General features: G+C 37.3%; 1 protein-coding gene across 10 annotated transcripts in view; it reads left to right on the forward strand.

The window, feature by feature from the left end:
- The window catches only part of tns1b (tensin 1b), a 255077-nt gene that overhangs the window by 58088 nt on the left and 169736 nt on the right, over positions 1–27253 (forward strand). The window contains exon 1 of one of the 10 annotated variants that reach the window (XM_058786287.1): positions 6312–6639. The exons of 8 other annotated variants lie outside the window; for them this stretch is intronic. In XM_058786287.1, the coding sequence (XP_058642270.1) occupies positions 6559–6639 (81 nt within the window). In that variant the 5' untranslated portion in view covers positions 6312–6558. Of the gene's footprint in view, positions 1–6311; positions 6640–27253 lie in introns of those variants that run through there. One more of the 10 variants, XM_058786294.1, reaches the window with a different exon arrangement.

A 27253-nucleotide genomic window follows, 5' to 3' on the forward strand; every position in this document is an offset into this window, starting at 1 on the left:
TATATTAACATCGAATCTTTAAACTAGTTCTGTCAAACGATCAATCATGATTAATTGCATCCAAAATAAGGGGTTTTGTTTCCATAATATGAATGTGTACTGTGTATATTTTATGTGTATATACACATTCATGTATATATTTAAGAAAAATTTATGTTTATATATTAAATAAAAATATATAATATAAAAATATAAGAATATGAATATACAAATGTATATACCTGTAAATATTTTCTAAATATATACTGTATGTGTGTGTATTTATATATACATAATAAATATACACAGTACACATACATATTATGTAAACAACAACTTTTATTTTGGATGCTATTTAATCATTTGACAGCACAAGTTTAAACAGATTTAGAATAGAATCGAATGCATATCAGATAACAAAAACAAATTTGTGTTATTTTAGTTTTTTGTTGCTAAAATTATTTTTTTTCACTTTAATTTTAAAGTTTTAGTAATTGTTTTGTTTTTGTAATTTTTAATAGTTTTATCTTTTTTATTAATTTTTTTTTTTTTTAAAATATGTCAACACTTACAGTAACAGCAGAAACACCTTACTGGCATTTTTATGTGTTGTGTGAAGAATGGTTTGAATATTCTTGCTTTTCACTAGCTAGTCAGTGAACCAACACCTCGATCCAGGTCTCATTTACATTTTACCTTGTGAAACTGCAAATATGCCTTGTAAACTAGGACTTTGTCTGGTCATACAACCTTAAAGCTGTTCATCTGGAGATACTGTATCTGCGCAGGTACCTGTGGACTGTTATGAGCAGCTTGAGTTACTCAGTTGTGTTCTCATATTTCTGTTGCAGTGTTTGCTATTATGGTAAAGACAGGTTGCCATTTTCATTGTTTTCCTGCTCTCAGAGAGAATGTTGTTTGCTTGAGCTGTAGTGAGGGTGTTGGGGTCTTGGAGGGCTGTAGTTTCATACTGCATGCTCTTTGAGTTTATTCTGGTAATAGACTGTACTTATTTTGTCCTGGCTTGAAGATAAACAAGCTAACTTTATCCAGGCACCAGATGCAGCTACACACACACACACACACACACACACACACACACACACACACACACACACACATATATATACAGTGGGTACGGTAAGTATTCAGACCCCCTTAAATTTTTCACTCTTTGTTATATTGCAGCCATTTGCTGAAATCATTTAAGTTCATTTTTTTTCCTCATTAATGCACACACAGCACCCCATATTGACAGAAAAACACAGAATTGTTGAAATTTTTGCAGATTTATTAAAGAAAACTGAAATATCACAGGTGTGAAAGGCGAGCAGAGGTTAAATTTGGTGTTATCGCTCTCACTCTCTCATACTGGTCACTGGAAGTTCAACATGGCAAAGAACTCTCTGAGGATCTGAAAAAAATAATTGTTGCTCTACATAAAGATGGCGTAGGCTATAAGAAGATTGCCAAGACCCTGAATCTGAGCTGCAGCATGGTGGCCAAGACCATACAGCGGTTTAACAGGACAGGTTCCACTCAGAACAGGCCTCGCCATGGTCGACCAAAGAAGTTGAGTGCACGTGCTCAGCAATAGATGAGTACGAGTGCTGCCAGCATTGCTGCAGAGGTTGAAGGGGTGGGGGGGTTAGCCTGTCAGTGCTCAGACCATACGCTGCACACTGCATCAAATTGGTCTGCATGGCTGTCGTCCCAAAAGGAAGCCTCTTCTAAAGATGATGCACAAGAAAGCCCGCAAACAGTTTGCTGAAGACAAGCAGACTAAGGACATGATTACTGGAACCATGTCCTGTGGTCTGATGAGACCAAGATAAACTTACTTGGTTCAGATGGTGTCAAGCGTGTGTGGTGGCAACCAGGTGAGGAGTACAAAGACAAGTGTGTCTTGCCTACAGTCAAGCATGGTGGTGGGAGTGTCATGGTCTAGGGCTGCATGAGTGCTGCCGGCACTGGGGAGCTACAGTTCATTGAGGGAACCATGAATGCCAACATGTACTGTGACATACTGAAGCAGAGCATGATCCCCTCCCTTCGGAGACTGGGCCGCAGGGCAGTATTCCAACATGATAACGACCCCAAACACACCTCCAAGACGACCACTGCCTTGCTAAAGAAGCTGAGGGTAAAGGTGATGGACTGGCCAAGCATGAGCATCTGTGGGGCATCCTCAAACGGAAGGTGGAGGAGCGCAAGGTCTCTAACATCCACCAGCTCTGTGATGTCGTCATGGAGGAGTGGAAGAGGACTCCAGTGGCAACCTGTGAAGCTCTGGTGAACTCCATGCCCAAGAGCGGTAAGGCAGTGCTGGAAAATAATGGTGGCCACACAAAATATTGACACTTTGGGCCCAATTTGAACATTTTCACTTAGGGGTGTACTCACTTTTGGGCCAGTGGTTTAGATCTTAATGGCTGTGTGTTGTATTATTTTGAGGGGACAGCAAATTTACACTGTTATGCAAGCTGTACACTCACTACTTTACATTGTAGCAAAGTGTCATTTCTTCAGTGTTGTCACATGAAAAGATATAATAAAATATTTACAAAAATGTGAGGGGTGTACACACTTTTGTTAGATACTGTATGTCTATATATGTGTGTATATATGTGTGTGTGTGTGTGTGTGTGTTTTTAAACAGTAAAACAGCAAGTTTTCAACAGTTTTTCATGTGTATTGTTGTATCAGATTTTTCTAAATTGATTAATTGGTCATTTATCAAACTCACCATTTGACTTTTAATATAACTACATTTTAGTCAGATGTAATATTAGAATGATTTCTGATGGATCATGTGACACTGAAGACTGGAATAATGATGCTGAAAATCAGTTTTGCATCACATGAATAAATTCCTTTTTTAAATATATTCACATAGAAAAAAGTTATTTTAAATAGTAATATGTCACTATATTACCGTTTTTACTATATTTGTTTAATAAACATGCAGCCTTGGTGAGCATAAGAGACTTCTTTTAAAAACATTAAAAGTAATTATTCCAAACCTAGTATATTGTAAGCAAATTATTGCAAATTCATTGTGAATATTCATTATATCATCTATCGCTATTATAGCCTTAGATAAATGACTCTGCCTTTTCATTAGCTTCATCTGTGTTCTTGAAATTTCTGCCATCTATAAAGAAAAGCTCAGCTCTTCAAATCGTCCCTTTTCTGCCCGTTTTGACCCCAATCTCCTCTAATGCGCTGCATCTGGGGCCGGATATTATTCCCTATATTGTATTGCTTCTCATCTGATTCATGTTCTCGAAATAGAGCTGAGTGAAAGCGCATCGCGGCCGTTCTGCGCGTGTATATTTAGCCGGTCTATTGACCAAAGCGGATCTCATAAAGGGATTGATCTGCTTGAAGAATAAAAATGGAGGCTTTTACAGCCTCAAGCTCTGAGGTGCTGTTGGGAACCGGATGGTTTTCATTGTGACAAAGTTAATCAAACTAATCCCACAGTTATTTCTGTTTTATCATTTGGCCTTCCATTCTCCATAAAAGTTTGTTTCGTCAGCCTTTGCAAACCTTGCCTACATAGCTACATTTTTGACAATCAGCATAAATTCTGGTCCACTTTGCAGTTTATACTGTTTAAGGAATGCACCTAGAAAATAAAATAAAAATGTAAAGCAACCAATCATGGTATGTCTTGCTGTTATGTGCCATTTAGGGCTGGGAGTGGAAAGATGATTGAATTGATTCTTACCACAACAGTAGACTGGTGTGGATAATTATTCCTCTGTGATCGGTCAATCAGTGGAACATATGTAAATTTGATTTAGAATTTCTATAAATCAGATTTTTTTTTTCACAGACAGACGTAATTTACTAGCAATTAGTCAACCATTGTGACCAACTGATCGATCCAACAACAAATGGCTAGTCTATTAGTGTTTGTTAGTGTTTTTTTTTTTTTAACTACTACTACTACTACTACTACTACTACTACTACTAGTAGTAGTAGTACTAGTACTAGTACTACTAGTTCTAGTACTACTACTACTTGTACTACTAAAATTATGATTATTAATTTATTATTATTACAGCACTCATTGTTATGATTATTACAATGTTACTAATATTAACAACAACAACAACAACAACAACAACAACAATAACAACAACAACAATAGCGATAATAATAACAACAACAACAACAATAATAATGCTATGACAACAACTAACTAATATTGAACCATTATTAACAATTATATAATTATGGTTAGTATTGATTGATATGATGATGATGATGATTTGCATTATTATGTTAATAGTACTAATAGTAATACTACTAATAATATCACTATTACAACAACAACAAGACCTATTGTTGTTGTTATTATTATTATTATTATTATTATTAGTTTTGCACCATGCAGTAATTATTTCACTGGATTTGATTTATGATTTATCTTTGATTTATCTTTCAAATATTTTTGTACATTTTGGAAAATCCTGTTATTTTGATCTTTCCCAAAAGCCCTCATCACTCTGTAAATGTGACATTGTTTTCAAGTTGCTTGTAGATTATAGAGATTGTAGAGAGGCAACTCTATCTTTTGTGACTTCCTGAGAGTTTCTGCAGCCGAGATTTACCGCCCTAGACATTTACCTTGTTTACAGGCATTTTTGTTCAGCCTGACTGCCTGAATTAGCTCGTCTGCGGCTAATGCATCCCCCAATTACAAATGTGTCCACCGTGTGCCGCGATGGACAGGGTGAATGTCTGTGAAAGTAAACAGGACTGACCCCAGGAGAGGTTTCATCTCATCAGTGTGATGAAGAGGAAATGCCAAGGGATTACAGACATCATTCAGAGACAGTGAGACACCCGTAGTGAGACCACCTTCCCCTCTGGCGGGCCGGTGAAGGTTTGATGTGCCTCCTGTAATGAAGCTCTCAGCTCTGCTCTGTTTGCTGTTTGGGTTGCTGTGTCTTTGATGGCTGTGTCACAGCCCCAGAAAAGCAGTAGCTCGCAGCCTTGCTGATATCTGGGGCAAAGACATGTAGCCGTGGCATTAAAGCAGATTTGCAGACCCAAAGGAAAATTACATTGCTCTGAGGTTGCTCTCTTTCCAGGCTTGTGGAGTTCTCAATCATTTGTCACTTAAGAATCGATTCTGTCTTTTAAAATTCTCAGGAGACATAAAAACACAAACGAGACTGTAGTTGACGTGCAGTATTCGTGTAGAGCTATAACCTTAGTGAATATAGTATAGCTCAGATCATAGCTTGAAGAATCTGATGAGAAACGATTGAGCTCATATTGACTGCATTGATTGTAGACTGTCTAATGTCTGTCTGGTCTAATCTGAGCATGGTTTGAGACATTGTTGAGCTCAGAGGAGATACATGTGAGAAACGTTTTTTTGAGTTTTCTTTCCTAAGTGCCTAAAGGAACAATGTGTGGAACCATTGGTTCCTCCTTTATGACTCAGGAGACTTAATGGAGTTGGTATGGTTTAATTTCTTACTAGATGCCAAAATGTGCTGAAGGTGAAAATAGAGTTGTCAAATTAATGTGGATAGTCTGATGAAAAATGTTTGAGTTCATACTGAATGTTTTCATCCTTGTCCATAGCTCGGTTCATTTGAATTTGGAAGATTTGTTGAGAAAGATTCAAATTAAATTCATATTCAAATATCCAGGCTTTTGAATTCTTGGCAAATCAGAGAACAGTTTGAGACATTGTTGGCATTGATTTCTTCTGACATTCTAGAGGAGATGCATTGCAAAGCAAAAGTCTGTTTATTCATTCAACATTTCATCTGTCGTGCCCCAAAGGAACATTTTCATGCTCAGAAATTGCTCATTCATATCTCAGATAATTTGGCTTTGGATGAGTTCATGGATAGTTAATCTCCAGTTATGAGAAACCATTGAGATATTAAAGAATCCTCATTTGTGACTTTTCATTCGTAGTAGCACAGACAAACATTTTACACTATTATTGACACTATTAAAATCTCAGTCATTTGACTCATAGCGATCGTGTTGAGATCTCTTCTCTTATCTGAAACTCTAGACACACATGCCATTGCCCAGTCCTGTTCTCAGGAAACGTAATCTGAGACACAGGTGACTTAATTAGAAAAAACAACTCCGATGTTTCTTTCCTGTAGGTATGCAGGAGAAGCGAGATGAGTTGGAGATGAGAACGAGCGAGCACGCTTTGAGAAAATCTGCTCGTGGGGGAGGTTAGAGAGGAAAGCAGGGGGTGGAAGATGTGAATGAAAGTAAGACTGAAGAGAGACATGGAGAGAGGAGGGGCTAAAGCCGACAAGGAGAGCAGTGGGGAGAAATAAAGAGGCTCTCAGTCACCTCCCCCTCTCTCCTGTGGAGCCGAGCTACATGACCCCAAAAAAAGAGAGAGAGACGGAGAGAGGGAGGGCGCCTGGAATAAGAGAGTGGCGAGGAGGACAGCAACGGCAGTTGATGCAGCTCTCCTCAGCGTGTCATGGATCTGTGGAGCGTTGTGGGACCAGCGTGTGGAATAGTTATGCGTCCTATGCAGGATCCAGTGGAGAGGAAGCCGTCAGCGTGATCTCGTGATGCCCTCCGTGTCTCTCAGCTTGCCAGCCGCGCTGGCCGGCCGCGCACGCACCTGGGTCTGCCTGTCCTGCATGTTCTGGGTGAGCCGTGGGTCAGTCCACTTGACTGGGATGGGTGGGATTGAGGGAGAGAGTGCATTTTCTTGGATAATTCAATGAATTAGATCAGCGCTGGTTGTTTCATTGCGCACGCCATGGTTTAAGTGTTTTGGTGCAGAAGGATGTATTTTCTGCACGTTCACTAGCCTGTTGCTCATGTCTCCTGAAGAATTGTTGAAAAGCATCTTAGATGAAGTTGATACTTAAATGCAACCTCATTGAGAACTCTGTTAAGTCTGTTGAGTTAAAAAAAAAAAAAGAAAAGAGCAACCTCTGAGCTTCTTATGGGCCTCAAGGATAGAAAAATGACTTTTTTTCCTTTATAGACAAACACCGCATTAAATGGAGACTTTTGCATCTTGAATTTTCAGTAATCTCCTACTTAACTCACAAAGTGAAGATGATAAAAGTGAATATTAAATATCAGTCACACAAAGCTGTCATATGGCTTCTGAAGACTTGTACTGCATGCACTATAGAGCACAAGTGGTATGGACTACTTTGATGCCAGAACTCAGTGAATTAGATTTGCTGGAGCAGTGGGCTTAAGTGTCTTTCACTAAGTTTTGGTGCAAATGGATGTATTTTCTGGACGGTTGTTCTATGCTGTGTATTTAAGAAAAGGTTTGCTCAAATGTTTTCACCTCGTTGAATCTCAAGAACATTCATGCCAGAATGGTTGTTGCAGAATGTCCAAGCTGCTCTTTTCCATGCAATGGCAGTGGATTCATACTGCGGAGTTCCAAAAGTGACCGGAAACGTCATCATTATTAGTGATTATCTCAGTCTGAGACATGGATAAGATCTTTGTTTTAGAGAAGAGTGAGATTAAATGGAATAAAGTGTCTTGTCTCCCGAGGAAAAAATCCTCAATTAGATCTTGGTCTATAATCAGGTTTGCAAAGATAATCGGCCAAGTCTGAAATGACTATTTAAACTCAAATAATTCTCATCCATTTCTCACATTCATTTTATTTCTCTATACTTTCACTTAATTTAAATGTAAGAAGCAGGAGGAAATCTCAGGAGAAGGAATCTGTATTTGTATTGGAGAAACAATTGAGACATTAGAGATCTCACTTGTGATGTTTGTTTTTAGGGACCACAAGCTCAGATTTCACTGTGGAAGAGTTTGAGAAGTTCATATTCCTATCTCGAAGCTTTTGAGTCTTGCCAAATCAGAGCACAGTTTGAGACATTGTTGAGATTTCTTTTGAAATTCTAGAGGAGGCGCATTGCAAAGAGAGTTTACTGAAAGTTTACTTTCCTAAAAGGTAGTCCATTTACTCCAATTTATTCATTTTTAGACTTGAATGTCTCATCCAATTCTCATGTTCATTTGATATCTCCAAACTTTCACTTTATTTCAACAAATGTCTCAATTGTAAGAGAAGCATCTTAGATAAAGTTTGTGAGAACGCCATTAAGTTAAAAGAGAGTAATATATTATTCTTCTTGGCCTCAAGGACAGAAAATGAAAAAAAAAAAAAAATCTCCTAAACCACAATGTGATTAATCGGAGACCTTTACATCTCAGATTTGCAGTAAACTATATGTATCTCACAAGGGAATATGATAAAAGTGAATAATGACTTCAATTTCAGTCACACAAAGCTGTCATACGATTTAAGATGTAGTCATATGGATTACATTTTTACTACTTTTTGGAGCTTGATGGAATAAATTACCATCCACTTTCATTCTATTCAAAAGTGCAGCTTGGGCATTCGCCTGATGGGTGAGTAAACGATGACAACGTTGTCACTTTTGGGTGAAGTATTCCTTTAACTGTCACTCGGCCGATGGTTGTGTTCCCTCCTCTTTCTCTCTGGTCATTCACTCTCTCCGACCTCTCTGGTCTCTTAATTAGCATTCCGCTTTAGTGAATGGAGTGGAAAAGGATCCCAAATCCTCCTAAAGCTCAGGCACTTTTTGAATATAGTGGGAGCCTTTCAGTCTTCCTTTCAGACTGTGATTCTGCAGTCCTGCTGCACGGGCATTGGAGGAATGGGCTTTGCAGGGACGAGGACTCTGTCTACAGCTGTGGATGTCATCATATATGACGAGAAGATGCGGGAAACAGGCGTTCAGAATGAAGCAGATGTGATTTATTCGCTAGCGGCATCCAAAACGAAATCCCTGGGCCCAAACTCTATACTTGGAATGGGTTTGATTACCTGCTGAGGAGAGATGACATTGTGAATGGAAAGAGACATGTTCTCCTCCGGAGAGAAACCTGTCCTGATGTCAGCAGAGGACAAAGCAGAAGTAGCAGAAAAAGAGCGGGCAACATCCAATCCCTAAAAGCTCCGAATGCACTTCCTCCAAACTCTGAATTATAAATGAACTGTCTGAGACTTTTAGGACTAGACGAGCTGGACAGTCTCTGGACAGTTTGTAAATTTCTTTGAAAGTATGTTGAAACAAAGGTATTGAAGGTTTGATCACAAGAAAAAAATATTGAAAAAGTGAACTCCTTTTATCTGTTAAGCATTTTTTATTGGATTGCGCTGGTTTCAACTCATTGAGACAGTTTTTTTTTTTTTTTTTTTTATTCAGTTAACTCTTTTGAAGAGATTTAGCCAAATACAGTTTTGGAGTTTTTAGCAAAAATAAATTAGAAAAACATTATATAATTCAGTCTATTCAGTCTAATATTTCTCGCCATGAAAATAGCCACAAATAGCTGGAATGGCGTTAAACACAAACAAACAAACAATGTAAAAATTAACATACAAAATAACAAATTGAATCTTACTCTGAAGAATTTAAGATATTACCGTTAATATGCAATTTGCAGATTGCTTTGATTCTGTAATGTTATGTATTTCCAAATCAAACTGGATATTCAGTAAGAAAAAGAAAAATGTAGAGCAGTACTTGATTTAAACCATTAGCAAAATGATTGAATCGTGAAAAGTGGGCGTTACCAAAATGGAGTCAGGTGCTTCAATGGAAGGCTAAAAAGGAAAGTTGTTGAAGCAGAGAATGTTAGTGAAAAATGATTTCTAAAATGATTATTACTTGGGATAATGTGCATTGATAAGTGGGGCAAAATATGAACAGTAACATGTATAAATAGGTCGTGTTAAAATCTTAGTTTAAGCTTTGACTACAGTTGGCTTAAAATGAGGTTTGGTCTATAAAATTTAATTCTTAATGTTTTGCACTCAGGAAAATGTTGTGTGCGGCTCTAGCATAAAGACCTCTGAGACGAGGTGTTGCTTACAAACGCCGGCTCTCTGCCGCTCAGCCAATGCACATATTGACACATCTTGAGCTGTCTGAGAGGTCAAAGAGCTTATTGCAGTGATCAATGTCCATTAACACTCCAGATCAATCAACAGCAAACAAGTTGCACTGTACAGTGTTGGAAGTGTCTGTGTGCGGCTCATGAAACTGTTCTGCACATTTTTACTGAAGGCGACATTATTTAATTTAATTTTTTTTTTTTTTTTTTATTAGGGCCATTCAGTTGAGCACCAGCACAAGATAAATATTCATAAATATAAATATTGATTTACAAAATGAATATTCAGGTACTCATTCCTCTCTGTGCATTGCGGTCATTTCTAGTAGATCACCTTTGATTTTCTCCGACTAATGAGTCTGTGGTCTTTGAAGTCACTCAGCGTATGATTTACTCTTGCACTTCTCATCATTGTTGGCTTTTGAATTCCACTTTAATGACCTCATGCTCTACAAGCTCTTCGTCCCTCTATCAAAGCTGCCTGTGAGGGGCCCCTATAATTTTGGCAAATTCAAAATTAGAACATCTGGTTTGCCTTCATAATAGATCAGCCACGGTTCTTCATGTACTTCTAGGCACGTGTTTGTGAGAGCTTGTGCATGTTTTCTGAGTACTGTATGTGTGTGCATTAAAGCTGAGCTATTGAACACTACAGTAGATATGCTTGCGATGATTTTGCAGGCAAAGTGTAATTATGCTATACTGAGTGCCGCAGTGATTTCATTGTGCTCGTTATGTGTCTGTAAAGACTGTCATTAGATGTCATTAGACTTTTTCCATGATCCTTCATTGTTTTGTGCACTTTCTCAGTTCTTCATTATTTTGCAATAAAATATCTATCTATCTATCTATCTATCTGTCTGTCTGTCTGTCTGTCTGTCTGTCTGTCTGTCTGTCTGTCTGTCTGTCTGTCTGTCTGTCTGTCTGTCTGTCTGTCTGTCTGTCTGTCTGTCTGTCTGTCTGTCTGTCTGTCTGTCTGTTCTGTCTGTCTGTCTGTCTGTCTCGTCTGTCTGTCTGTCTGTGTCTGTCTGTCTGTTCTGTCTGTCTGTCTGTCTGTCTGTCTGTCTGTCTGTCTGTCTGTCTGTCTGTTCGTCTGTCTGTCTGTCTGTCTCTGTCTGTCTGTTCGTCTGTCTGTCTGTTCTGTCTGTCTGTCTGTTCGTCTGTCTGTCTGTCTGTCTCGTCTGTCTGTCTGTTCTGTCTGTCTGTCTGTTCGTCTGTCTGTCTGTCTGTCTGTTCGTCTGTCTGTCTGTCTGTCTGTCTGTCTGTTCGTCTGTCTGTCTGTCTGTCTGTCTGTCTATCTATCTGTCTGTCTGTCTGTCTATCTATCTATCTGTCTGTCTGTCTGTCTGTCTGTCTGTCTGACTGTCTGTCGTTTTAATACTCTATCGTTCTAGATATCTAGGAAACCTTTAAGCTGTTTCAGAGCAAATGCTAAAAACTGAAATGTTGTTGAAAATGGAGTTTTGTTGAAAGGCTGATGAATATCACTCTTTTTGTAACTTTATTGCAGTCTTTGCATCTGTGTGACACTGTAGTGATTCACTGCGTGGAAAGTTAAACCGTGAGTGACAGTCCAGAGGGAACTGTGCCGCCCCTCTGAGTACATTTAAAGGCGTTTAACCTACTCTGTTGATTTATGATGCGAGTCTGTGTTCACTTCAGCGGGCAGAGCTGCTCGCTAATCCACTTCTGTCAATCGAGCTGCGTTCTGGAATGCCTCCTGATCACCACCTTATTTCCATAATATCTCACACTTCCCTGTTATTCTGTCATCTTCTCTGATTTTTCCCAAGTTTTCTCTATCTCTCTTTTGCCCTTACCCTTAATCCTCAATCTTGCTGGCTTTGATTCTTCTCCTTTTTCTGCATCTGTCAGAGATAAAGGAAAAAAAAAAAAGTACAAAAGCTGTCACTGGGACAGTACCTTTTCAAAAGGATACACCTTTGTACCTCATTCACCCCTAAAAGGTGCATTTCAGTACATTAAAGGTACAGATTTGTACCTAAAGTGTAAAAATTTGTACGTAAATCATACATATTAGTTTTGAAAGGGTACTGCCACATTGACAGCTTTTGTATCTTTTTTTTTCTGAGAATGTACTGTATGGTATGTTTTAAAGTCTGGATTCAATGGTTTGACTGTCTGCTTCATGTTTTCGGTTTCAAAGCTTGACCACTGAACAGACTGTAGTAGGCAGTTCATGGGTGACTTAAGGTTCACAATTGCTAGCTGAGGAGCTGTAGTAAGGCACAAGATGCATCCAGTGCCTCTTAGGCAGTTTGTGTAATTCATCAGAATCTCATTAATGTCTTGGCGGCATTTCTAGAGGGAGGCCTAACAGGGGCAGTCTGGCCCTGCGTCATGTGGTTTTCATCATGTCAAACTTTACTTGATTATTCTTCATTGGCATTCTTGTTTCGTCTCAGTAGGGGGCATTATTTGATGTGAGTTCACTTTGCAGTTCATAAGTAATGCTCAACCAGAGCATCTCAAATAAACAGGACTGTTTCTTACTCTTGTGAATGGAACCAAATGTCTGTGTGGTTTTGAAGTAGATGATGTCATTTTTCACTGATCGGCCCACTCTGACTATCGTAATGAAGAAACGCTGTATACTGTCAGTCAAAGATGTTGTTCCTAATGAGAGAGAGTCCTTTCATCCAGTGGCCACTGTAAGGCACTAATTTTGCTGTTTGTGATCATGTCTTGCATGGCAACTCATGAACATTTGTTTTGAAACCACTTTGAAATTGAACCCAGTGCTGGGTAAATATTGGACAGAACACATGCTGGGTTATTTTTACCTAGCTGGTTGGGTTAAATGTTTTTACCCACCATGCTGGGTTGTTTTATTTAAGTCAACTTAAGTTCTTTAAAAAGTATTATATCGCTGACATAAAATGAGCTGGAAATAATAAAAAAATCACACACAGAATTACTATAGGCAACAGCAGTAATCAAAGATGAACATTTTATTAAGCAAGAACACCCATAGACAAAATAAAGACAAATTGAATTTATTTGGGTGAATACAGCATAGTTTACAATATTACATTCATTTAAACTCGTTTAACAAGCATTTTAGAATTTTAAAAAATGTAACATTAAGTGTAAGTGTATTCAACCGTTCTCTGTAATCACTTTTTACTGAAATAGCGTTTTCACTCGTAGCTGAAAGATGGCGCGACTGACTCCAAAACCTGCCCAAAAAACAAACAGTACTGAGATTAGAGAACATATTTTAACATCAAATTAAATTAAACCCAGTATTACAATGAATAAAATCCATTTGTTATACAAAGCAAAAGCGTTTCCAGCATGAAATGCAGCTGACTGACATCTCGACCTTATGTTGCATTTCATAAAATAATATAATTTACACCACATAATTTAAAAAGACTTGTATACAAACCTTTATATCGCTGAAGAAGTGCACCAAATCGGCGGTGGCGCTGAGAACCGCTCTCTCCTGTAGAGGACTCAAACAGCCCGCGCACTGACTGTAACAGTTGGGTTGTTCATCGGAGACAAGCTCAACCCAGTGGTTTGACCCAGCAACAGAAAAACTAAAAATATTAAAAATAACCCAATAAAACAGGCATCCTCAAATCTGGCCCACTCCTGCAGAGTTTAGCTCTAACCCTAATCAAACACACCTGAGCGTGCTAATCCGAGTCTTCAAGATCATTAGAAAATCACAGGTAGGTGAGTTTGATCAGGGTTGGAGCTAAACTCTGCAGCAGATTGGCCCTCCAGGGAAAGATTTGAGGAACCCTGGAATAAAATGACCCAACAGGCTGAACTCAGCATTTGGGTTAAAAAAAAAATAACCTAGCATTTTTTTTTTTTGAGTGTAGCAGGCATTCTAAAATGCAGATGTGAAATGTGATAAAAATAGAAACTTTTGAAAAATTCCTCTATTTTATTTTATTTTTAGGATTTTAAACGGCTACATTTATCTCTTCTACAGCATAGATAAGATTTTGCAGCTTGGGTAACATTTTGATTCAAAATTAATTGGCATTATGCATGGCTTCAAATAGGTTATATCAGATGCTCCCTTGAGAGTGCTCACTTCAAATAATCTGCCCTTTGGAGTGAGTATGGCTAGTGATTTTCATTTTCAAAATGCATTTTGCCCTGTCTTTCTACACTGCTGTATGAGAGCTTGTTTCTTTACTCTGTAAACAGAGTTTGCATATCTAAGAATGCAGATCCTAGTTCACTGATCTCAGATCTCTGTCCTCCACCATTGTGCTTGACTGGAGCAGTGTGGTGCTTTTCTTGTCATTGAATGACCCGCAGGACTAAGTGCTGTGGTTAGTCACACATCAGCATGAGTGGATCACACCAGCCTGGTGTGGCCTCGAGATGGAAGAGCTGATTGAGCGCATGATGAGGTATTTAGCAATGAGGTGCCCAGAGCTGAGAGAGAGAATGATGCCTGTACTTTGAGCTCCTTAAACCTGTTTGCAATTATGTTTAAAGTGATAGGAAACCCAGACCGCCTGTTTGGACCTCCTACATGGACCTGTGAATGTTCTTGGGCGGTAAACCAATCATGGTTCGTTCTTTTAATTCAGACTGGCGTAGTCAATCCATGGCCTGTTTTTTTAATGAAAATAACACTAAACAACATATTTATTTATTTTACACATTAATTCACTTATTTAATTAGCAGAATTTTATTTCAAAATAGACACACATCTTGATGATGTGACAACAGTTTTGCATACTACGGATTCAAATGTTTGTCCTGAAACTTTCATTTTGTAAGTAATATTACAAATCACGCTAAAATGTGTGTCAGTGTTAAAATACGAGTATCTCAATCAATCATCTGTATCTATATGATACCTATAACTGTATTGTGTATTATACAGTGAATTAAAACTACAGAATTGTGAAAACTAAGCCTTTAAATATCATATTACTAAGATATATTATTGGGAGATATAGTGTGACAACTGATATTTATATACATGCTATGTCTGCTATACTGTTATAAAGATCTCATTGATTTACGATACAAACAAGCAATCAAAATCTCATCTTACTTTTTGGCCATATAAATATCAGCATTAGCACCGAGTTGCACATTTTTGCTCAGTTTGGGTCTCTGAATAAAATTCTCCTATATCTACTATATGAGCAATAAGGGCTGAAGCATCATATGATAATCAACAAAAAACAAATTTCATCTCAATAAACTGTTCCGTTTCAAGAATTTAGATTATTCAGGCTATTATTTTAAAGCATGTTTTTTTTTTTTTCTAAAAAAGGTATTCTGTACAGTACCCCATGCTGAACATAGCCACATGCCAGAGTCTTTTGGCAGACTGTGTACTGTATATTTAACTGTATATCCATTTCTATATCAATTCTAGATCAGGAATATGACTCTGAGTTCAGGTCAGGTCTCAGAAACCTTATTTTAGCTGCTAAAGAATGACCAAGTGTTGTCTCTTTATTGGTCTGTCCTATATTGGTTCATGTGATTCAGATTTTGTGACCTCATTTCTATCTCAGGACATCTGTTTCTGTCCTACCAGGTGCCTGTTTGTGCTACACTGCACTTAAAGGGACAGTTCACCCAAAAATTCCACTTCTGTTGATGTTTTTTTCACCTACATATGGGATCCAAACTGGTTTGCTATTATTATTTCTGGTGGAAGACGAAAGTAGAAGTTCAAAGTTCAGGCCATACAAGTTTCAAGCTTCAAAAAGGTCAAAAACACCAAAAAGCACATTAAAAGTAGTCCATATAACATGTATATTCCAAGTCTTCTGAAGTTATATGGTTTCATATATATATATATATATATATATATATATATATATATATATATATATATATATAGTTTTATGGTGCTTATTTGGAGTTTGATGTCAGTCACAATGAACTGTTATTAAATGGCAAGAGCTGCATTAAAAATACTTTAAAATTCTCCTTTTGTGTTCAAACAAACCACAAACACATTCAAACCTGATAGCAAAGTGGTTTGGAATGACATGAGGGCGAGTTTTCATTTTAAGGTGAATTATTCTTTGAAAGTTTGGTGGTCGTATGAGTTTCTTATGAACAGTATGTGAAACCTTGGACTAGAAGTCTCAGTGATTTAAAGTCTGAAGCCCCATCAGTGGAGGTCTGGTTTTAGTTTCCTTGTCGTGCCTCTGAGCCTAGTGTGAATCATTGTAATTGGCACAATTTAGAGTGGCATGCTGTACTTTCTGTAGAGAAATGTAAATTACTGGCAGTGAACTCCGTTTCACTTTGTACAGACACTGAAGAATGCTGCTTTACTTTCTAATAGCCCTCATTTATTTTTCTGAATTGCACAATCTGCACTATTTATTTTCATGAGGATACATGTCACCGAAGCCTGTGGAACAGAACTTTATTTGGTTTTGATAAACACAGGTTCTGATTGACTCATGAAAACATGCATCCAAGCCATCTCAGGTTTCCTTCGCTGCCTGTGATAAAGATATGGTTCTTCTAAACTACAGCTTGTTTTTGCCATAAAATACCATTTTAATACTGTAATAGAATTGGATGCATGTTTCTGATCTAATCATGTCGGTATAGTCTTGCGAAATGTTGCTCAAAGCTGTTTTTACAAAGTGTAAAATTACAGAGCATGAATAAGATTTATGAGATGAGCTGTTGTGTTATGAACAACAGGATGTCATTTAGCCTTAAGAGATAAAAATTTAATTGTCGGTATACGAGTTCTTTTACTATTGTTTACTTTTTTTTTTTTGTCAAACATTAAATGACCCCTATAAAGATAATCAAGTCAAATCTCCTTACTGACCTCTGCTGCTGAATGATACAGCTAAAATACACACACACACACACACACACACACACACACACACACACACAGTGGGTACGGAAAGTATTCAGACCCCCTTAAATTTTTCACCATTTGCTAAAATTAAGTTCTTTTTTTTTTCCTCAATGTACACACAGCACCCCATATTGACAGAAAAACACAGAATTGTTGAAATTTTTGCAGATTTATTAAAAAGAAAACTGAAATATCACATGGTCCTAAGTATTCAGACCCTTTGCTCAGTATTTAGTAGAAGCACCCTTTTGATCTGATACAGCCATGAGTCTTTTTGGGAAAGATGCAACAAGTTTTTCACACCTGGATTTGGGGATCCTCTGCCATTCCTCCTTGCAGATCCTCTCCAGTTCTGTCAGGTTGGATGGTAAACGTTGGTGGACAGCCATTTTTAGGTCTCTCCAGAGATGCTCAATTGGGTTTAAGTCAGGGCTCTGGCTGGGCCATTCAAGAATAGTCACGGAGTTGTTGTGAAGCCACTCCGTCGTTATTTTAGCTGTGTGCTTAGGGTCATTGTCTTGTTGGAAGGTAAACCTTCAGCCCAGTCTGAGGTCCTGAGCACTCTGGAAAAGGTTTTCGCCCAGGATATCCCTGTACTTGGCCGTATTCATCTTTCCCTCGATTGCAACCAGTCGTCCTGTCCCTGCAGCTGAAAAACACCCCCACAACATGATGCTGCCACCACCATGCTTCACTGTTGGGACTGTATTGGACAGGTGATGAGCAGTGCCTGGTTTTCTCCACACATACCGCTTAGAATTAAGGCCAAAAAGTTCTATCTTGGTCTTATCAGACCAGAGAATCTTATTTCTCACCATCTTGGAGTCCTCCATGCGGCCTTTCATGTGTCTTGCACTGAGGAGAGGCTTCCGTCGGGCCACTCTGCCATAAAGCCCAGACTGGTGGAGGGCTGCAGTGATGGTTGACTTTCTGCAACTTTCTCCCATCTCCCGACTGCATCTCTGGAGCTCAGCCACAGTGATCTTTGGGTTCTTCTTTACCTCTCTCACCAAGGCTCTTCTCCCCCGATAGCTCAGTTTGGCCGGACGGCCAGCTCTAGGAAGGGTTCTTGTCGTCCCAAACGTCTTCCATTTAAGGATTATGGAGGCCACTGTGCTCTTAGGAACCTTAAGTGGAGCAGAAATTTTTTTGTAACCTTGGCCAGATCTGTGCCTTGCCACAATTCTGTCTCTGAGCCCTTCAGGCAGTTCCTTTGACCTCATGATTCTCATTTGCTCTGACATGCACTGTGAGCTGTAAGGTCTTATATAGACAGGTGTGTGGTTTCCTAATCAAGTCCAATCAGTATAATCAAACACAGCTGGACTCAAATGAAGGTGTAGAACCATCTCAAGGATGATCGGAAGAAATGGACAGCACCTGAGTTAAATATATGAGTGTCACAGAAAAGGGTCTGAGTACTTAGGACCATGTGATATTTCAGTTTTTCTTTTTTAATAAATCTGCAAAAATGTCAACAATTCTGTGTTTTTCTGTCAATATGGGGTGCTGTGTGTACATTAATGAGGGGGGAAAAAAAATGAACTTAAATGATTTTAGCAAATGGCTGCAATATAATAAAGAGTGAAAAATTTAAGGGGGTCTGAATACTTTCCGTACTACTGTATATATATTACACTTTTCTCTGTATGCTCTAAAATGCCTTATTTTTTTAATTCCAATTCATACGTTTTAATGCACATAATACACAGTAATATTTAATTGTAATTTACATGCACCAGTAGAATAATATAGAGCAATAAACTGTAATATATATATTACAAGCATGTTTTAAAAAATTTATATACACTGTAAAACTAATTTTGAAGTTGTAAACAAATATTACTGGAGTATGTTTTACAACAAAATGCTAGTTCAGTCTTTCTAATTCAAAATTTCATGTTCAGTTCATTGTCACTTGCCGTTTCTTTGTAATTATTTGTGAAATTTATTAACAATTTCTTAGTAAAGTAAAACACTCTATATTTTTTTTTTTTTTTTTTTTTTTCCTCCTTTCTGGTGATTTTATGTCACCAGAAAAATAATCCCAAATACATTGTGAATATTTGATATCACCCTGTCTTCCTGTAATTCTTCTCATGCTCACACATGCAGTTTATTGTATAGAGAATCTGCAGCAATATTGTCAAGAACAAGAACAACAACATAATGTTTGTCTGTGAAGCAGAATGATCAAGGGTTTCAGCAACAGCGTGTCATGCCACCCAGCAGTCAGTCTGTTGACATGGGCAGCACTCAGTGCCTCTGCAAACACCAGCTTCAGGTTAAGAGACTTCACTCTCAACATCACATTAAGTGAGTAATTTCCTCATCCGGATCCTCCTCTTTGAAATCAAATGCTTTTAGGTTAGACGAGGGATGAGAAGAGAGAGAAATTGGAAAGCCTGTGGAGAATTTTTATTTCCCTAAATGAAAAGCAGGTGACCATCACAGAACAGAGTAAGAGGTCACAGTCTAACCCTTCATCCCTCTGAGAGAGAATGAGTGATGTTGAAGTTGTTTTATTCATGACCCCTTGAAACCATCTTATGGTGGTTTGTGGAGACATTACTCTCTTTTTGCTCACCAAGGCTGCATTTATTTGGTCAAAATTACAGTAAAACCATAATATTGTGAAATATTATTTCATTTTAAAATAACTGTTTTACTGTTTGAATATTTTTAAGATATTGTGTATTCCTGTGATGCGAAGCTGAATTTTCAGCATCGTTATTGATGTCTTCAGTGTCACATGATCCTTCAGAAGTCATTCTAATATGCTGATTTGATGCTCAAGAAACGTTTCTTATTTTTATCAATGTTGAAAACAGTTGAGCTGCTTAATATTTTTGTGGAAACTAATATATATATTTTTCATGATTCTTTTGTTAATAGAAAGTTCAAAAGAACAGTGTTTATTTGAAATAGAAATCTTGTAACATTTATAAAATTCTTTACAGTCACTTTTGATGAATTAATGCATCCTTGTTGAATACTAAACTAAACTAAAATATAAAATAAGAAATGAAATGAAACGATTCATATTGACTCCAATGGTAGCATATATTCTCGCCTTGGTCCAAAATTTTTTAAACTGCTAGAGAACACTTCTCACATTTTTTTACAATTTTACAATTTTTTTTTCCACAATCTTCAAACCTCCGGTTTCTAATTGATGCCTTCCTGTTGAGTCCCATAAATGTGTCTATAGAGCCTCATGTGTAACTCCAGCTCTCATACTATGATTAAGTGTCTATTCTCAGAGTTTAGAAGGCAATCGGTTGTCTGTGAGATATCGTAAGAGGTGACAAATAAGTAGCTCGTATTCTTGGATTGGCAGCCTTGTGTAGCTCGTGAATGATGGGATATCAGCCCGCTTTAGGAGCTTTAGATGATGCAGACCTCCAGTGACAGCTGGGACTGTGATGCCCAGAATAGTCTGTAGTTATATCATTTATATAAATTGCATGAAATGTCATCATCACTGCTGACCTAGTTGACCATTGTTGTAGAACTTTATGAATGACAAAAATTCTGATTCTGTGCAGTTCTGTGGAGTTCTAATGCACTATAAAGTCATCATTGGCAGCATGTGAATGATGGCATATCAGCCTGCTTTAGATTATATAGACTTCCAGTGACTGTTAGACAACTTTATGTTGTTTTTTGGCATTAAATGAAGAATAACTACAAGTCTGTGATGTTTTCTTTTTGGAGACTCTGCGTGGGCCTGCCTATCAGTTCTTTTGTGTTATAAAGTTCTCATAGCATAGTTCTCTTCAGCAAGTAATAGTCCACCATCCTTACTCTTGTGTTTGTATATGAAGAACAGTAGGTGGTGATGAATATATTAGTTGATTGTGAATGTAACATCAGGAAGCAAAAGTATAAAAACCTTGATGAATACCAGAGACTAAAGGACAAATTGGAAAGAATGTGACAAGTCAAGTGAACCCGGGGTAGTTCCGGCATGGTGGGGGTTCTGGGCTGTGACATCCCAACCGGAATAATGGCTTCAGCAGATCCAGGGAAAAATGACTTAATCTGGATCCTGAAGAGAGTGATCATAAGAACAGCTCAGATACTGATCTTCAAGTTCCCAGGACCAGAGACTGACAGAGGAAGACCACCCACAAACACGGGTGAAGAGGTTTTGTGACAATTTTCTGTAGGTATAGACTGATGATATCAAACAAAATTAGTCTGTTTTGAGATTTTCAGCATCGACAGTTAACTGTTCTGGATTGGCTGATTAATATCTGCAGACAACCTTTTGTGCATGTTTGGAATTTTGTTATTTATCTCCCCAATATTTGTTTGGTAATTAAGACTTTGTAGTTAATAAAATGAAATATAAGAAATAAATATAATAAAATCTAAAAATGAAAACAATAAAATGTCAGCACAAATATCATATTAGCAATGTTATATTCTGCTTGTCTTATACATATGCATATACTGTACAGTCATGGCCAAAAATATCGGCACCCTTGGTAAATATGATCAAAGAAGGCTGTGAAAATTAATCTGCATTGTTAATCCTTTTGATCTTTTATTTAAAAAAATTCACAAAAATCTAACCTTTCATTGGATAATAAGAATTTCAAATGGGGGGAAATATCATTATTAAATAAATGTTTTTCTCTAATACACATTGGCCACAATTAACAGCACCCTTTTATTCAATACTTTTTGAAACCTCCATTTGCCAGTTTAACAGCTCTAAATGTTCTCCTATAATGCCTGATGAGGTTAGAGAACACCTGACAAGAGATCAGAGACCATTCCTTCATCCAGAATCACTCCAGACCCTTTAGATTCACAGCTCCATGTTGGTGCTTCTTCTCTTCAGTTCACTCTACAGGGTTCAGGTCAGAGGACTGGAATGGCCAGCAGAAGCTTGGTTTTGTGCTCAGTGACCCATTTTTGTGTTGTTTTTGAGGTTTGTGTTTGGATTATTGTACGGTTGGAAGATCCAAACATGGCCCATTATAAGATTTCTAACAGAGTCAGTCACTTATTGATTTTTTTATTTGTTGGTATTTGATAGAATCCATGATGCCATGTGTCTAAACAAGATGTCCGGGACCTCCAGCAGAAATATAGGCCCACAACATCAAAAATACAGCAGTATATTTCATTGTACACATGGGGTACTTTTTATCCCGGTGTTCACCAAACCCATCTTGAGTGTTTGCTGCTAAAAAGCTCATTTATTAGTTTCATCTGACCATAGAAGCCAGTCCCATTTGAAGTTCCAGTCGTGTCTGATATCTGAATATGCTGGAGTTTGTTTTTGGATATTGTTAAAATTGTACATTTTAATGTTATATATGTATTAATGCATTATAGATTCTTTTTAATGTACTGCAGCGGTTCCCAATCCCAGTCTGCATATTTTCTCTTAACACACCTGATTCAGATAACCAGCTCGTTAGAAGAGAGCTACGTGCATGAACTGTGTTCCGATTGAATTGATCCCTAAACAGTGTTCATTGCTCCCTACTCTCTGAGCAGGGGAAATCCGTTGAAGTTTACTCCACTTCGGAAAATTAATTCACGGATTTGCGCTGTGCTATGTCTTCACACACAGACGAGTGTGAGATCATATGCATCTGTAAATAAAAACAATTTAAATTCATGTCTCGCACACTTTAATGCCCTTTGAATGGAACATACACTAGTTTCGAACTGAAATCATGGCGGAATATCGGGTGATGTCCACTTCGCAGGGCACTTACGGTCGAAAAATCAATTCACGTGTCTAAAAATTGTTTTTCTATATACATATTTACATATAAATATTACATATTTATACATGAGATAAATATTTCTCAGCAACAAAAATATAAATCTCAGGATTATACCATTAGAAATTCATCTGTTGTTTTTTGTGCGAAAGTGACTTAAGATGATTGAGCAGATCACATATGGTATGCTGTCTTGAAAGGTTTGCACATTATCTCTAAAAATATATTTCTGTGAGGAGAAAATGAATGAGATTCTTCCTTCTGGAGCCCTGTTGTGTGGTGTAATGTAAAGGTTTGTCTGGGACAAGGTAGACGGTCGGTGGATCTGTGCCAGCTGTCTGATGAGGTTGGACTAGATCAGTCTGTTCTGAGATGGGAACTGGTTTCCGTCTGTCATCCTCACTTCATCTCTTCTTCCTGAGGAGTCCCAGTGGGATAGACTGATCCCGGGCCACAACACTGGCCGGGCTAGACGGAGGGATCGGGGAGCAAATCCCTATACTACATAAACACACTCATCATAATAAATAAGTAAATGAATGTCTGGCCTTGAGTGCCAGTAATATAAACGTTTAGGCAACACTGATTCCTCAGATTGCTTGGACTAGGGCAGATAACGGTTAATTCGATCCAGATGGAAGGGGTTTTGTTCTACAGCGCTGTTGTATGAGGTTTGTTTGAAATGCTAAAACAACTGTAACCCTTTGACCCATGAATGTTTGGATGAAAGTGAATTGTCCCTCCATCATCAGTCGTTCATGTGTCTCTGCAGTTGAAGAGTAGGGTTTTGGAGAGAGATGGCAGCCAAGAACATGTCAGAAAAACCCGACTCACAAAGACGGGTGTAATACCTTATAGTATTTTAGTCTTATCTGTCAGGATGTGCAATATATCATTACTGTATCAGATATTGACCAATGACATTAATTAGTTAATAAATTAATTTGTTGGTTGATTTGTAGTTTTCCTGTTTTATTTAATTATTTATTTATTTATTTATTTATTTTCAGTCATTTATTGGCCAATATATTGGATACTGCATTTTTTTATCATTGTATTTCTTGAGCTAAATAAAAGCACTAAATCAAAGAGATTGCAATAGACTATCACAAAGACTTAACACTTTTTCATGGACTGTCTAACGAACATCCAAGATGTCCCTTGGACTACTATTATATAATATTGTAATATATTCACTTATAAAATACAGCCATTTATTATTTTTACATTGAATTTAAGAAGATACTACATTTATAATATGTAATTGATTAGCCATAACATGAAAGTAATTATTGGCTAGTGCAACTCTCCAAAAACTTAATGGTATTTATGAATGAATTATTCATGATATTTGTTTAAAAAATACCTTGAAAAGTATATGGAAAATATGTGAAAAAATATGGAAAGTAATATATTTTACTTGGCTTCAAGTCATTAAATCAAAACTTTATTCATTTTACTTTATTTATTTTATTACATTACATTACAAAATAGTAAAGATTTATTGTGTTGTCCATTTATTTATCGGCCATAACAGGAAAGTAATTATCATCATATTTTGCATCCCTATTTACAGCACCTGAATGATTATGTTTGACAGTCTTTTTTGATTTTTATGGCACATGGAGGAAGTTTACCAATGTTATATTACGCTTTATTTTTTTCAGTTCCCAGACTTCACTCAAAAATGCTTTGTTTGACAAATATAACCTGTTTTTTGGATGCCGTTTCCTGAGGATGTTATAGCAGAACTTGATCGGACCCATGGGTTCTCTCTTACACTTTCAATTCACCAGGTCATTTGCCTTCCCCTCAAATCAATGCAGCATCGGTCCGCGGTGCTTTAATGCTTCTCTTGTCCTCAGATGCTCTGGGGGCTCGTCCTGTGGTGAGCGAACCCCCTACGGCGCTCCGAACCCTTTAAAGGGCAAAGAGAGCGAGACGTCCTCGCTGTGTTTGTGTGGATGTGAGGTCAAAAAGAGTGGAAGGAAAGGGAGGGGGGCGAGGTCAAAGGTCAGACCCCCTTGCTGAGAAATGTTTTTGTGAGCAGAAGAATTGCAGCGTTGTGAAGGAAAACATTGTGGTGGGATGGATGGGGGTGGAAGTCCCAAAGAGGCCAGACCTCCTTAAACCAAAGTCAGGTACAGAAAGTGGGATGTTTCAAGGTGTGTTGAAGGTAGCAAGCAGGTTGTGTACTTCCAGGCGGTCTTGAGATGAGTGGGAATGCTGATGGACTGCTTTCCTCCAGGTATTACAGATTTTATATTCTTGAACAGACAGCAGTCATGGTTGAGGTGGTGCCAAGAAAGGGATAGCAGGTAGTTTGATGGTGTCAACCGCCAAATCAGAAGCCAACTAATCTCTTCACCCAATTCCAAATACTGAATTTTGTTACGAACAAGGGGTATAATCACTGGAGAAGATCCAGATCTTCAGTTCACGGTTTTGGTAACATGTTCCAGAAATTGAAGGCTTTGTGTATGGTTCTTGACGGGACGTGTCAAGGAACCTCTGGGTCATTCTACAGAAACGTCCACTTTTCTGTCCCTAGACTTTAAAGAAATATTACAATTGAAATACACATTAGGGTTACAATTTTTTTATATTTTAAAATGAAACAATGTTATTTGAACAATTGCACCTTCCTGAGCCATCAATGTGGCATTATTATTATTTTTTTTTATTAATTATATAGATTTCCAAGCACCACAAAACTGCTTGTCCCCACAGCCATGTACAGCAGGCAAGTGCTTTATTTTGAGGTCAAAAACAGGATTTTCTTCCATTTTAAAATACAAAAGTCTATTCATAACTACCAAATATATGATATAAATGGCATAATAAAACAAAATGCCAAAAAAAATTATAAAATATATAATGAAAATAGTGGTCCCCTGGAGTTGTCGCTTAACAAAAGTCTTTTATTTTGGAATTAAAAAGTCACACTGATGACATCACTCGACTTCCTCCTTCCTATTTTCTAAACATCTATGAAAAAAGGCCCATGTATAGTCCACTGTTTCTTTTCAGTTATGAGAAATTTTCTCATTTATCTCATGATTTCATATGAAGCTTTTAGTTGATGTCACTGGTGTGACCTATTTATTGTTAGGGAAATGTAAAAAAAAACTATAATACAAATGGATTAAACTACTTAATTTAGTGAGTATACCATGACTGACAACATGTGGCTTGATACCTTGCAGCAGACATTTTGTAAAATGCATTTTTTTTCATGAAAATTGTCACTGGTGTTACCTTCCTTATGGATAACACCAGTGACGATCAGTATATCAGGCCTAATGTATGTCACTGGTGTTACTGTCACTGGTGTTACTGTGCTGTGTTACTGTACTGTTTTTGTCTGTCACATTAAATAAATAAAACATAATCTCCTTATTTCTTGCATTTTCATTATTTTTCTGTAACTCTGACTACATGTGCTGAATTTTTTTTTTTTAGAAATAATATTTCATAACTTTTAATATTGCTAAAGAAGGTAACACCAGTGACAAAAAAAATGATACATGTGGTCTTGAAATAATTGCACAAAAAAGCTAAAAAAAAATATATAATTAAGGTGTCATTTATATGTATTCATAAAGTCAAAAGGTAATCTAATAATGTGGTCTAAGTTTAAATGTAAAAAAGAAATAAAAATTAAGACATTTTGCCATACCAAAAGTGGACGTTTCTGTAGAATGACCCCTCTCAGTGTCATTGTGTACAGTTAATCAATGGTCAATTGCTGCATGATAATCAAACTCAGCACTGACTTTTCCAAACGACCTAATGATGTGAAATTGAGATTGGCCAAAACATTAAGGTTTCCTAGCCAGAAATCAGTGTTATGGACTGGTAATGGACTAATGGGTCTTGTACTGTACAAATAAGTCTGTTTTGGATCGTTACTAGGGTATTCTAGGCGGTTGCTGGTCAAAACCATAAGGCCTATCGCTTAGAAATCAATATCATTAATGTCTACTGCACTGTTTGTGCTAAAATTGGCAAAAATGGTACCTTTATGGGTAAAACAGCTTGTCACTGGGGCAGTACCAACAAAGGGACACCACCTTTACCCTAAAGCAGTGGTCTCAAACCTAATTCCTGGAGGGTCACAGCTCTGCAGAGTTTAGCTCCAACCAGCTCTAAATCACACCTGCTTGGAAGTTTCTAGTAATCCTGAAGACCTTGGTTAGCTGGATCAGGTGTGTTTGATTAGGGTTGGAGCTAAACTGTACAGAGATGTGATCCTCCAGGAATTGAGTTTGAGACCATTTTATTTTATTTTATTAAAAAAATATATTTTATTTTAGAGTTATGATATTGGTAATTTATATAACATAATATGAAATAATTATTGGCCAGTATTTCAATATCAGAATTAAAAAAAAAAAAAAAAAAACGTAATGGTACTAAAAAACATAAAATATTATGAAAATATGAAAAAAGGAAAATAATTTATTTACATTTTTATTTGGTTACACCACAAGTCATTAAACTTATTTTATTTTATTTTCCAAAGTATTACAGATTTATATCAGCCAATTTTAATGTATTGACTGGAATTTAAATATTTTGCATCCCTACTTAAAACCCCTTATCTGAATGATTTTGATTTTAAATTTTGGAACATCTTAACCTGTATAACACATTTTGGCTTTTTCGAGAGACATATACATTGGGGGAAAAGCAAAAACACCCTTGCAACCATATAGCAACACGTCCCAGCAATATTTGGT

The sequence above is a fragment of the Onychostoma macrolepis genome, chromosome 09, assembly GCF_012432095.1.
Source record: "Onychostoma macrolepis isolate SWU-2019 chromosome 09, ASM1243209v1, whole genome shotgun sequence".
In the NCBI taxonomy this organism is placed as follows: domain Eukaryota; kingdom Metazoa; phylum Chordata; class Actinopteri; order Cypriniformes; family Cyprinidae; genus Onychostoma; species Onychostoma macrolepis.